General features: G+C 32.1%; 1 protein-coding gene across 1 annotated transcript; it reads right to left on the bottom strand.

The window, feature by feature from the left end:
* Window positions 1–6,918: 6,918 nt before the first annotated feature.
* Window positions 6,919–11,085, bottom strand: LOC134688027 (fucolectin-2-like). The gene is made up of 3 exons (XM_063548492.1): window positions 10,728–11,085; window positions 8,314–8,523; window positions 6,919–7,127 (listed from the first exon to the last, which is right to left on the bottom strand). Exons 1-3 carry the CDS (start codon window positions 11,083–11,085, stop codon window positions 6,919–6,921), a joined length of 777 nt encoding a protein of 258 aa, XP_063404562.1.
* Between the last annotated feature and the right edge of the window lie 558 nt (window positions 11,086–11,643).

The following is an 11,643-nucleotide window of genomic DNA, read 5'->3' as shown; positions in this document are numbered from 1 at the left end:
TGCAACTGGATAATGTAAGAATGGATATTTGAAAATATATTTTACTTTACAATCGATTTATGTTGTAATGTTATATCTTTTATTGTATTTTAAACATGCAAATGAGGTATTATCCTTTAATTTGTGCTATCGACAAACATTTGCAGACCATAGCATTTCCGCGTTTTGGCAAACATAGTAATAGATATGCCAAATAATCTCTATTTTTCGCTCACTATTTTTGTATATTAAAACTGTCACAATCTTTCAAATATTGAGTTACCATATGGTGATGATGCTTGCATACTGCATGCATAAAGATAGTAAATATACAACACACTGGCCACAATCCACAATCCTAGCTAAAGCTGACGTGGAAAAGCATCACAAAAATAACGATACCTACTGTAGTTTTTAAGGTTTAATCCAACATTTTTTTACATAAGAAATTGCCTGTACCAAAACAAGAATATGTCAGTTGTTATCAATTTGTTTAATGTGTTTGAGTGTTTGATTTTGCCATTTGATTAGGAATTGTCCGTCTTGAAATTTCCTCGGAGTTAGTTTTTTTGGCCATTTTACTTATTATTTAGTCTAATTGACAAAGTTATCTTGGGCGCTGGATCGGAAAAGACGGTATTGTCACAATGTAACAGAAACAGGGTTTTAAGGTAGATCATAAGTATTCACTTTTGAGACAGAATTTTTTATAATTTGACAAAATGTAGATTTTACTATGCTTTTTAAAAAAAAATATAATAAAAAGTTATGGTCACCATGCTATTTTCAAGCTATTTTGAAAATTGCCTAAATTTGGTTAGAATGTTCATGAAAAAACACATTTGTGTTCATAAAAAAAATTCTATGAGATAGAATTTTGGAATAAATTGTGAGAAGATAGGTTTTATTATTTGTTTTAAGAAAATAAAAATAAAAAATATTTTCACCAAAATTGTTTTTCTTGCTACAAGACAAAATAAAAAATTTCCCTATTAGTACAGTATAATTTTTTATTAAAAGAGTTATCTCCCCTCAAATGGCTCATTTGAAAAATGATTCTTTAACCCCAAATAATGATATTTGTTTAAATGTTTTGAATAATACAATAAATCACCAAGTTTTCTTAATATAAATAAACAGTCTAACCATTAAATTGCAAATCTGTCTCCAAATTTACAGATTTGGGCAAATACCTAGACCGAATTTGTACTGCGATTATACAATCCAAGATGGCGGTACTAGTATACCATGAATCTACCTTAAATACCGTTGAACAGACGTTTACGGACTCCAATGTTTAAAAACAACACGGTTGGGCATCACTTCAGACCAAGGATATTTGATAACATTCTAGCGGTACACCATGCCCATGTCGACAATTAATATGGCTCTTCACAGTTAGTTCGGCCATATTGAATAGGGGGCAGTTTTTTTTAAAGAGGTGGAAAAAGTATGAAATATGGAAAATCCTATGCAAGTTTCTAAGCAACTGCTCTGTATTGTTAAAATGATAATAACCATTTATAGATTTGCCTAATAAAAAGCGCTTTTCTTGATGTATATTAATCCTGAATGCTCAAATGAAAAATTGAAGGCCAACAGTGTCTAAGTACCTCAACAAGCTACATGACCAAAAGGAAAATTAATGAATATCCAAATCCTGTTTTAACCATTAGAAAGTCTTAGTTTGTTTGCGTATTACAACAATAAACATAATATGGTCATGATGTAAAAGATGACACAAATAACTTTATCTGAACTCTGGTGGAAAATTGTCTTGTTGGCAATCATTCCATATCTCCTTTTATTCAAAATACGTTTGTCTTAAAAAGCTATTTCCAGAGTACAAACAAAATTTAAAAAAAAAACCAATAGTTAATACTGTGCAGGCACGATTCTGGACGTAGAGTCAAAGCATCTTCTTATTTAGTATTATAAATTGTAAATTATATTTTTGTATTTAATTTAATGAATGTCAAAGGGTTTAAAACTAACTATACTCATTTGTTTGAGGGTTTTGTGATGCTAAGTTTGAAGTTTCACATAATGTGTCGTGTAGGTTATTGCAGAGGCGGATTTAGGCGGGGGCGTGGCGGGCGTGCGCCCCCCCCTAAAATTTGCAAAGCATGGGTTGTCTTCGACTTGTTTCAGTATCAGAAGAGACCATTACTTCTTAACATTCAAAGTATATAAAACAGTCAGTTTAACCAGGGACTATACTAAGTAACTAAGTAACAGAATCAACGTGTTTACTAATCAACTGACATACGATTTATTTAAGTTCTATAAATATTGTATACTTCAAAGGAATGTGTCAAAAGCTGCGTTGCGTTTGACTGAAGAATAAAAAAATGTTTTTAGCAGTTCAAGTACAAAAAATTGTTACATTGTAATCGCCGTTTTTATGATCCATTTCTTTGATAATCGAAGTGCCGAATTATGTATACCGTATTACATGCATGGCCGGGATCCCCACAAAATGAAAATAACTTCGTAAATGCATCTCATTCTGATTTAAGTGGTTTGTGGCGAACAGTAAATATAAAGTCTGGCTCGATCTCCGAAAATTCAAACAGTAAAATACATATTATGAAAGGACAATTGAAAATCACGGCGAAAAGTAGAAATTTTCGTTTGCAAAATCTAATACTAGTATCTCGTATTGGTCATGTGAGCTGATGTGATCTGTCTTGTCTCACTTTGCTTCCGTCGATCCACCGTCTATCTGTCAACTCTTTAAATTTCCATCGTCCTTACCAAGTTTGTCGGGGATGGTGTTATGGAGTGTTCAAGTAATTCTTAGGTGAACCGGTTTCATTTCACATAATTGAAACCATGTTGAATGGCTAAGGCACATTGACGATCTGCAAACAAGGGCTTCTTATTTTTGTGATGTTTCTGTTTTTCTGTTTATCACAACTACCAGCACCAATGTCTTCCAAGGATTGATTGACTGAGATATTTATTGCCTAATATTGATATATAGATTATTTTACAACAAGTGATGGTGTCTTGATTGTAGATTGGTTTGCATAGGAACACAGATCCAAAATAAAATGTTCGCATGATCTTCAGCTTCTGTTTTGGGCTGCAGCTTTATAACTCTAGCTTTATAAACTCGATCATAGATATGCAATATGAATCTCTGACATGTAGTGCGTAAGTTATTGGTGTTAGGAGATTGTTGAAGATTTTTCAAGTTTGTAGGAGACCTTGTCATCATAACTTAGAGGTTTTTCGCGGAACAGGAACTTATCCACGTTTTACATCTTTCCGTCCATGATCTTTCAGTCAGTCACTAGTGATTGTAGATTGTTGTCAGGTTGGATTCAGGCGGTTTCTACTTGAAACTTTAATTTCTTGCTGACTGTACCTCACAATAGTTCGAAATACCTACATTGCACCTCTTTTGAAGAATATTTAAAAAAAAAATTAACCTCAAAAATTTTTCGACTCGCTCCGCTCGACGAATGTTAAAATTGCGCCCCCCGCTATAATGACAAATCCTGGATCCGCCCCTGGGTTAATGGTTACCTTTGGAAGACCAACCCCTATCCCCTCTTTTTAAACTATTAAGACACGATTATTTTATAATGAATAATTGAAGTATATTGGGGGATTTCATTTGGATATAATTGTTTTATCTTGTTAGATAAATATGGAATATTGTGAAACAAAAATTAACAACCTCTTTTTTTTTACTAATCGATCAATCAGATATAAAAAGTAACAATAACGTTTACCGTAGATAAGGACAGCTGCTGTTCGCCGAACAATCTTATAAATACCAAACCCCAGGTACTAGTTAGAAGAATACATTAATGATGACTATTGATATCAAATAATACTTTAGTCAATGCGATAATGCTTTTATAGCAATTAATTCAAACCAAGCCCCCCCCCCCCAAAAAAAAAAAAAACAAAACCAAAAAAAAACAAACTTTGTCCCCGTTTTCATGTTACTTTAATCAAGCTGAATTAAAATTAAAGTTCTAATCATGCCGATATGTAGTAATGTCATCCTAAGCCCTCATATCAACTGCTAATCTTCGGAGCACATTTTATAGACCAGCATTTAAAATGTGAGTGAAGTAATGATCTTTTGTAGAGAAGAAGATTCATTTTACTGCAGAATTTCATTGAAGAAAAATAATTAAAATATTTTGTGGTGTTGCAAAAAGTAAAATGACAAAAATACCGAACTTCAATGTTAATTTAGTCCTTTAAAAAATAGCAAACCTAAAGCTCAAACACATCAAACTAATTGAATACAACTGCAGAAAATGGTGGATTAAACAAAAGAAAATGAAATGAAATGTGTTCAAAACTAGATTCATAATTGAATAGCTGCATTACAATCACGTAACATTTATCATTATTATAAAGTCTATAAAGGGTAAATAGCTTGTTGGCACTTTCTAAAATTGTTAGCTTTATAAATGATTTTGTGTCAAAGAGACAACAACCCGACCATAGAGCAGACAACAGCCGTAGGCCATCAATGGGTCTTCAACGCAGCAAGAACTCCCGCACCCGGAGGGTTCAGTGATAATGGACGTCATACTAAACTCCGATTGATACACAAAAAAAATGAAATTAAAAATAATACAAGACTAACAATGGCCAGAGTCTCCTGACTTGGGACAGGCGCAAAAATGCGATGGGGTTAAACATGTTTTTTGAGATCTGAACCCTCCCCTATACCTCTACCCAATGTAAAAAAACAAACGCACAACAATGCGCATAGTAAAACTCAGTTGAAGAGAAGTCCGAGAAGCTGCATGTTTGTGAACTACATGTGAAAATTAGTGTCAGCATTGATAATAATATTTCATGAAAATGTTAGTTATTACTAATTACATCCAGTACATACATGATGTATGTTGATATATATAAAAACAAATTTCCTTTCATATTTTCTGACATCATAAAGTTTATGGATAAATGCATTTACCACAAGGATCAGCCAATCAACAACGAATACATTACTATTATTGCAGACATAACTTGATCCTAACCCTCGTTAAAGCATGTACAATAACCGGTCTATCATCTTTTACAATAACATATGTACTTCGTTTATAAGCTGTAATGTGTTTAAAACTTCATACATCATCTTCATACTGTCCAAGGTATTGATCTATCTCTGTCTGCATTATTACATCCAAAGTTTATTTTTATCATTTGAGGTATATCTCTGATTTACATCATCTACACCCTTATTCAATATCTGAATGTTACTTTAAATTTGATTTCCAATATTTTCAACTTTCTCCCCTATTAAACCTTGTTATTTTGTTAAGCATAAAGAAAACAAATAACACGATTGTCCCACGTTTTATTAATCTGTTTTCAGTTTGAAAGTATATAAATACCGCATAATAGTCGATAAACAATATTCACTAAATAAGCAATTACAATGGGCCATTCCAGTTAATTTCTGACAGGTGTGGATGGATGGGGAGATTTTTTTTTGTCATACCTATCAGAAAAAAACATCATGAAAAACTACCTATCAGATCTATAAATTAAGACCTATCAGATGAAGAGTGTCTGTTCATATTGGGTGGATGGGCTTTCATGGGAAAAATTGACCTATCATAATTTTTTACTGCAAGGATTGTACCCATCAGAATTTTAAATACAATACCATATAATGCATACTCCTAAGATCTGAAATAGGTATTTTTTGTAACCCCTAAGATGTAATTATTTTTAATTATTTACTGCTGCAAGACCCTCAGAAATGTTTGCATATAAGTGTACGTGTCAGATGAAAAAACCCAAAATTTCACCCCTAAGAAGTATAAATTCTACACCCCTCAGAAATGACCATTCATCCCCCTTTAGCAGATATTAACTGTAATGGCCCAATGTCAATGTCTAGTTACAGACAACGGCTGTTGTACGTGTCTTTAACGTTAATTATGGATTTGTAACGCACATCGTTTTAAAGAAATACTATTAAGCAGCCGCCCAATTTGGTTGATTCTATTTGATTTCATCAATAATTACTGTTGGCATTTCCCAGATTGTCTTCTGTATTTCTGTAAGTTTATTTAACTACCTTTGATAGTTTGGTATTGAAGTGTCTGCAATCAGTTCTTTGACGTCGTGAATGTTTAAATTGACAACGGCACGTGTATTGAAGTGTCTGCAATCAGTTCTTTGACGTCGTTAATGTTTAAATTGACCACGGCACGTGTGTCCTTAATGTCTATCCATAATTCTAAATCTCAGCGCGAAGCATGAAATAATAAAATATAACAAAAAAAATATGGATTTCCATATTTTTGAAATTGTATTTCAGTTCTTTAATACTATATGTTAATAGCGATAATATAATATTCTTTATTTGTATGTGTGTATCTAGCCCTGTTGAATTTACTTAATTGTATCTGTTGTATCTCAAGTTCGATGGAATGAAGGCGTTCAACATTCACCAAATATTAAAAAATTGTTTGCGGAGAATACATCATCTCAATAGCGAAAATTGATGCTAAAGGGTACTACTAACTTCTTGCATGAATTCAGCCTCATATGAAATATGAAACAAAACAGATAGCAAAGGAGCACAGTTGAGAACAAAGATTTTTGTTGAAAAAGACGTCATGCAAACGTAACAAATATGTTTTCAAACAAGCAATCAAGCATATTGATAATATCTGTTTCAGAGAAGTTTTGTTTAAATCAGAGACATTTTGTACAAAATCCGTCCCTAAGACATGTATGTAAACTAACTTAAACACTGTTAGATAGTAGGTGCTTTGCAATTATTTAAAAAAAAAAATATATATTCAACCATTATAAATGAAATCATAAGGAAAAGAAATGCACCACTTCTTCGAAATTTCAACAATACATCTATGACGAATATATTGTGACATTAAAACGTACAGTTTGAAATTGTCCTTTCGGATACAGTTTTCCCTCACACGTTTAAACAAAAGCAAATACTTTGACTTCTGCGAGTGCCATCTTAGCTGTTTTTGCAGATATTGATAGTTTAACAAATCGACCGTCTACAGGTTTCTTGCATTTTAACATAAGTTGTTCCTTGGTACTAGCTGGTCCATTATAATGTGTGCACAGTGTCATATTATTAGTCGTTGCTCCAACTGTGATATCCATATCATGAATGTAGTTTCCTTTTAAAGAAAAAAAAAACCCAACAGACCATGATTTACAGTAATGTCTGTAAAAGCCTACAAATTGGTGACAATACTAGTAAGTCAATATAAAACATAGTACATGTAGAGAAAATACACGATTGCTTTACTGAGTAATTTCAAGAAAATACTTTGTATTAATTGAAAATAATGTTAAAAAAATGATGACGACTTAAATAATATTTAAATGAAAATGAAGTCCTATATTTCAACATATGAATATATACAGTTCCAAACATACCGAATGTGGTAAATAAAATATTTGATGTGGTTTTCTTTAATTTCAATGGATATCCTAATTTTGAGTTCAAATGTTTACAGGGTATTTTGAAATGATATTATGGAAGTAGAAATTATTTAACGATTAGTTTAATTGAACAACCAGGTAACAATGTAAACATAAAAGTCACCTTCCTTAATCCCACTCTGTATTCACTTTAAAGTTTCTTCGAGTAAGCTATCGTGAATAACCAGTTTTAAACTTTTACTAGTCTGTCGTTAATGTTATACTTGTACTCTTAAATATCTTTTGAACAAGTTAGACATAATTCTAAATAGGACGATTAGTCTGTAAATCGATTTTCAAATCTCATATCGATACATGTAAGGGAACAAGTGAAGGACTCACACACTAATTAGGGAATCGCAAAAAACACTAAGAGAAGTGCCAAAAAAGAGCGACCATAGAGCGTTGACAGTGTAAATGTATTCTATCATGCATATTTCCTAGCATATTTCAAGAGATATTTACTTAGTTGTTCCTGTCTAACGAATATTTTATACGAGCATAAGCTCGAGATTCTCAAATCTAGGTTTCAATTTTTTTGTCTGTTTTTTTACAGTTTCTGAGTGCTACATAAAATATTCAAATCTTGAGACTCCCTGCATTATAACAAATTATGAGTGTCAGTACCTAACACAAATAGAATATAATTTGAGTTATGACAAAATGAAGAAGAATATTTAAGAAACTGGATCATGTATGCAACTGTCGTACACGTGAGAGGTTTAATGCAATATTTAAATTTTACTTTTTTTACACATCGCATAAAAGTGGATAACCATATTCCTGTAAAGGGTAAAGACAAAAGCTATCATGAAATCTTTCAAATTTTTTGAAATAAAAAAAACCCAACATTCCTCAACAGTGTTTCTTTGAACTTACCACAACAGTCCATACGAGCAAAGACTTCTATCAATTTTACTGTATACACTATTCCAAGGTCAAGAATCCAGAATGGATTATTTTGTGACGACGTATGTGAGAATGTGGAGAGATCACCATCAATGGCATTACTTGCAGGAAAACTGTTGAGAAATTCTGAACTTTGTTCTGTGTGTTTGCCATGTAAAGAAACTTCAATGATGTATTTGCCTACAAAACAGGAATCTAAGTTATATACTATATAGAATTAGAAAATAACACTATTAGACAACACTATATGATTCAAGTATAATGTTCATAGATCTAGAAGTTTTTAAATTGTTGTTTATAAACCCAATTTTCAAGTGGACGAAAGGATTTCTTAGATTTAAAAGTCTCTCTCCAAAACAATTTCTGAAATCGAATTGAATGTACAATTGTAATATTCAAAATGTTTCTTCTCACAAAATATAAAACATGCAGATTTCGAGATCAAGTTTGTAACTCATGTAAAGACATCTGATGTTAATAATCATATATCAAGGCTGTTACATACATCAGATTTTTGTTGTTTGATCCCCTTTCTCTATCAGTTTGTTTGTTGAATAAGTTGAGATAACCTTAGATTAATAAACTCATCATAGATACCAGGACTAAATTAAGTATTCCTAAAAGTTTTGCCATATACAACTAAGGTGATCTATGCCTAAAATAGAAAATCTTTGGTATTTCAAAAACATCAAAAAATTTGTAAACAATGAATTTATAAATATAACCATAACTATGACAGTTCATGTCAGCACAAAAAGTGCTGACTACTGGGCATCGACCCAGTGGTTGTAAATAAACTCATCAGAGATACCAGGACTAAATTTAGTATAAACGCCAGACGCGCGTTTCGTCTACAAAAGACTCATCAGTGACGCTCGAATCAAAAAAAAGTTAAAAAGGCCAAATAAAGTACGAAGGCGAAGAGTATTGAGGACCAAAATTCCTAAAAGTTTTGCCAAATACAACTAAGGTAATCAATGCCTAAAATAGAAAATCCTTAGCTATTTCAAAAAATTCCCAAAAAGTTGTAAACAGTAAATTTATAAATATAACCATAACTATGACAATTCATGTCAGCACAAAAAGTGCTGACTACTGGGCTTGTGATACCCTCGGGGAAATAAATCTCCACCAGCAGTGGCATCGACCCAGTGGTTGTAAAGAAACTCATCATAGATACCAGAATAAAGTAACTTGTATAAAAAATGATTTGTGAATTTATCTCTTTTCTGTAAGTAGCAAGAAAACAAGTCCTACGACCTTTGTTTTAAATTATTATTTGAAAGCATTTTATCAAAGCTATTTTCTCGTGCTTAAAAAAAATGGATGTTCTATTATGCATATACAAAATCTGACAATGTTGCACAACCAGTAACTTAAAATAAAGTTATTGACCCATTCTTTCTATTAAATTTTAGAAGGAAAAAACCCCGCATGATGAAAAACTTAACTTCGACAAATAATGAATACATTCTATGGATATGAATTAAGGTAGCACAATACAAAGATTTTTTTCGATCCAAGCAGGCAACTTTAAACTGATGTAATTAAATTTCATCCTTCTTTATATTTCATAAATGATGTACCAAAAGAAAGAAGAATGATTAATCTTTCAAATTGTGATACATATTGTATCCTGCTCCATATTCATATGCCTGTTCCGACTTGGAACGTCGTCATTAGGTTCTTTTGTCTTATCTCAATATGAAATTTGGTCTTTGAAGAATTAGGTGTTGAAATTTCATTTTTTCGTTACCGTATAGTTTCTTTAAATTCATATTCAATTTTTTTTACAGACATGACAATTTATAGATTTACATGTATTTATGTATGCTTATTGTTTATACCGGGTGTTGAATCGGGAGATTTGGCACGCCACAAAACCAGGTTCAACCTACCATTTTTTTCTTAAAATGTTCTGTACCAAGTCAGGAACATATCCATTGTTATATTATAGTTCGTTTCTGTGTGGGTTACATTTTGATGTTGTGTCGTTGTTTTCCTCTTATATTTCATGCGTTTCCTTCAGTGTTAGCTTGTAACCCGGATTTTTTTTTTCTCAATCAATTTATGAGTTTTGAACAGCAGTATAGTAAGATTTAAAAGAGCAAAAATGAAATTAAGGGTCCGTGTGCTTTTTTCGAGATTGGATTAACCCATTGAAAATTTGGCGGGAACTATTCCTTTTTAGATTTTTTATATATTATTAATATTGGCACCTTTTTTACTTTCAAATGTAATAGAATTATGAGATGAATAGTAAGGGAAAGTGGGAATGTTTTTTTTGCGGCACTAGCATAGATAAAACTAGAGGATTCCAAATATCTGACAAAGAGTCAAAAACTAGAGTAGCGAACATCGTTAAGTTAGTTTTATCGGCTTACCTAATAATGTTTGGGTGATATTATTTTTCCATCCATCTGTATTTTCTTGAAAATCGACAAATTCCTTCTTCAAATACTCCTTTACTTCCTTTTGTAGATTGTCCTGCCTGGCTTTAAAACTATCCATCATGTTAACGATTTGATTATCATACATGTGCTTTGTCCTATTTTGTTCGTGTGAATATTGCTTTAACATCATAGACTTGAGCAATCCTAAGTGTTTAATAATCATTTCCTCAATATCATCATTGTACGTTGAATTGATACTTATTTCTATGAACTGTTTTAATTCTCTATTAACTTCAGAAACGTCAAGTTCTGCTACAAGTGGAGCCTTCATGTTGTCCAGTAACGGCATCCGTAAATCACATGATCGCCCTTTGCAAGACTTTGCATCACACATATGCATTGAACATGTGAGGCAAAGTAGTAAAAAAGTAAAACGCTCTCTAACTATCATCATGTTAGTTAACCGATGTACAACTGTGAAATAAAGCTGAACCTTTCGTTTATTTAACACTATAAAAGAATGAATGCTGACCAGGCATGAATCATTAGGGTATTTATACCAAGATTGTTTCTCTGTTATTGCATCGAATTTTAGTGTCAGACGCCTATGAAACGAACCTGTACATAAACATTCGGAAGTTTTGTTTTATAATGTTTACTATTGAAATATGCATTAATTAGATTGTACTAGGAACACACGTCTTTGGTGATCAACCATAAAACAATAATTGGTTTCTGGGAGAAACGAATATGACTCGGAAAAACATGCAGTTACTTGTAAGTCTTAAACTCAGCGACCTCGAAATCCGTTTCATTATAACTAATGTAAAAAGTAATAGACCAGAACAAAACAACAAGTTCCAGCAGTACTGTTTCGAATTATATATCATTTAGCAGCATAATTAGA

This window comes from Mytilus trossulus, chromosome 10, assembly GCF_036588685.1.
Source record: "Mytilus trossulus isolate FHL-02 chromosome 10, PNRI_Mtr1.1.1.hap1, whole genome shotgun sequence".
Taxonomy (NCBI): Eukaryota; Metazoa; Mollusca; class Bivalvia; order Mytilida; family Mytilidae; genus Mytilus; species Mytilus trossulus.
Note: the sequence above shows the minus strand (reverse complement) of the source record. Positions and strands in the feature narration are given on the sequence as shown.

Excerpts from the sequence above, each read along its gene's own strand:
- LOC134688027 (XM_063548492.1), bottom strand. The coding sequence starts at position 11,085 with ATGCCGTTACTGGACAACATGAAGGCTCCACTTGTAGCAGAACTTGAC. Across the intron at positions 8,524-10,727 it reads TATCACCCAAACATTATTAG|GCAAATACATCATTGAAGTT; the intron begins GTAAGCCGATAA and ends CCTGTTTTGTAG. Across the intron at positions 7,128-8,313 it reads TGCTCGTATGGACTGTTGTG|GAAACTACATTCATGATATG; the intron begins GTAAGTTCAAAG and ends TTTCTTTAAAAG.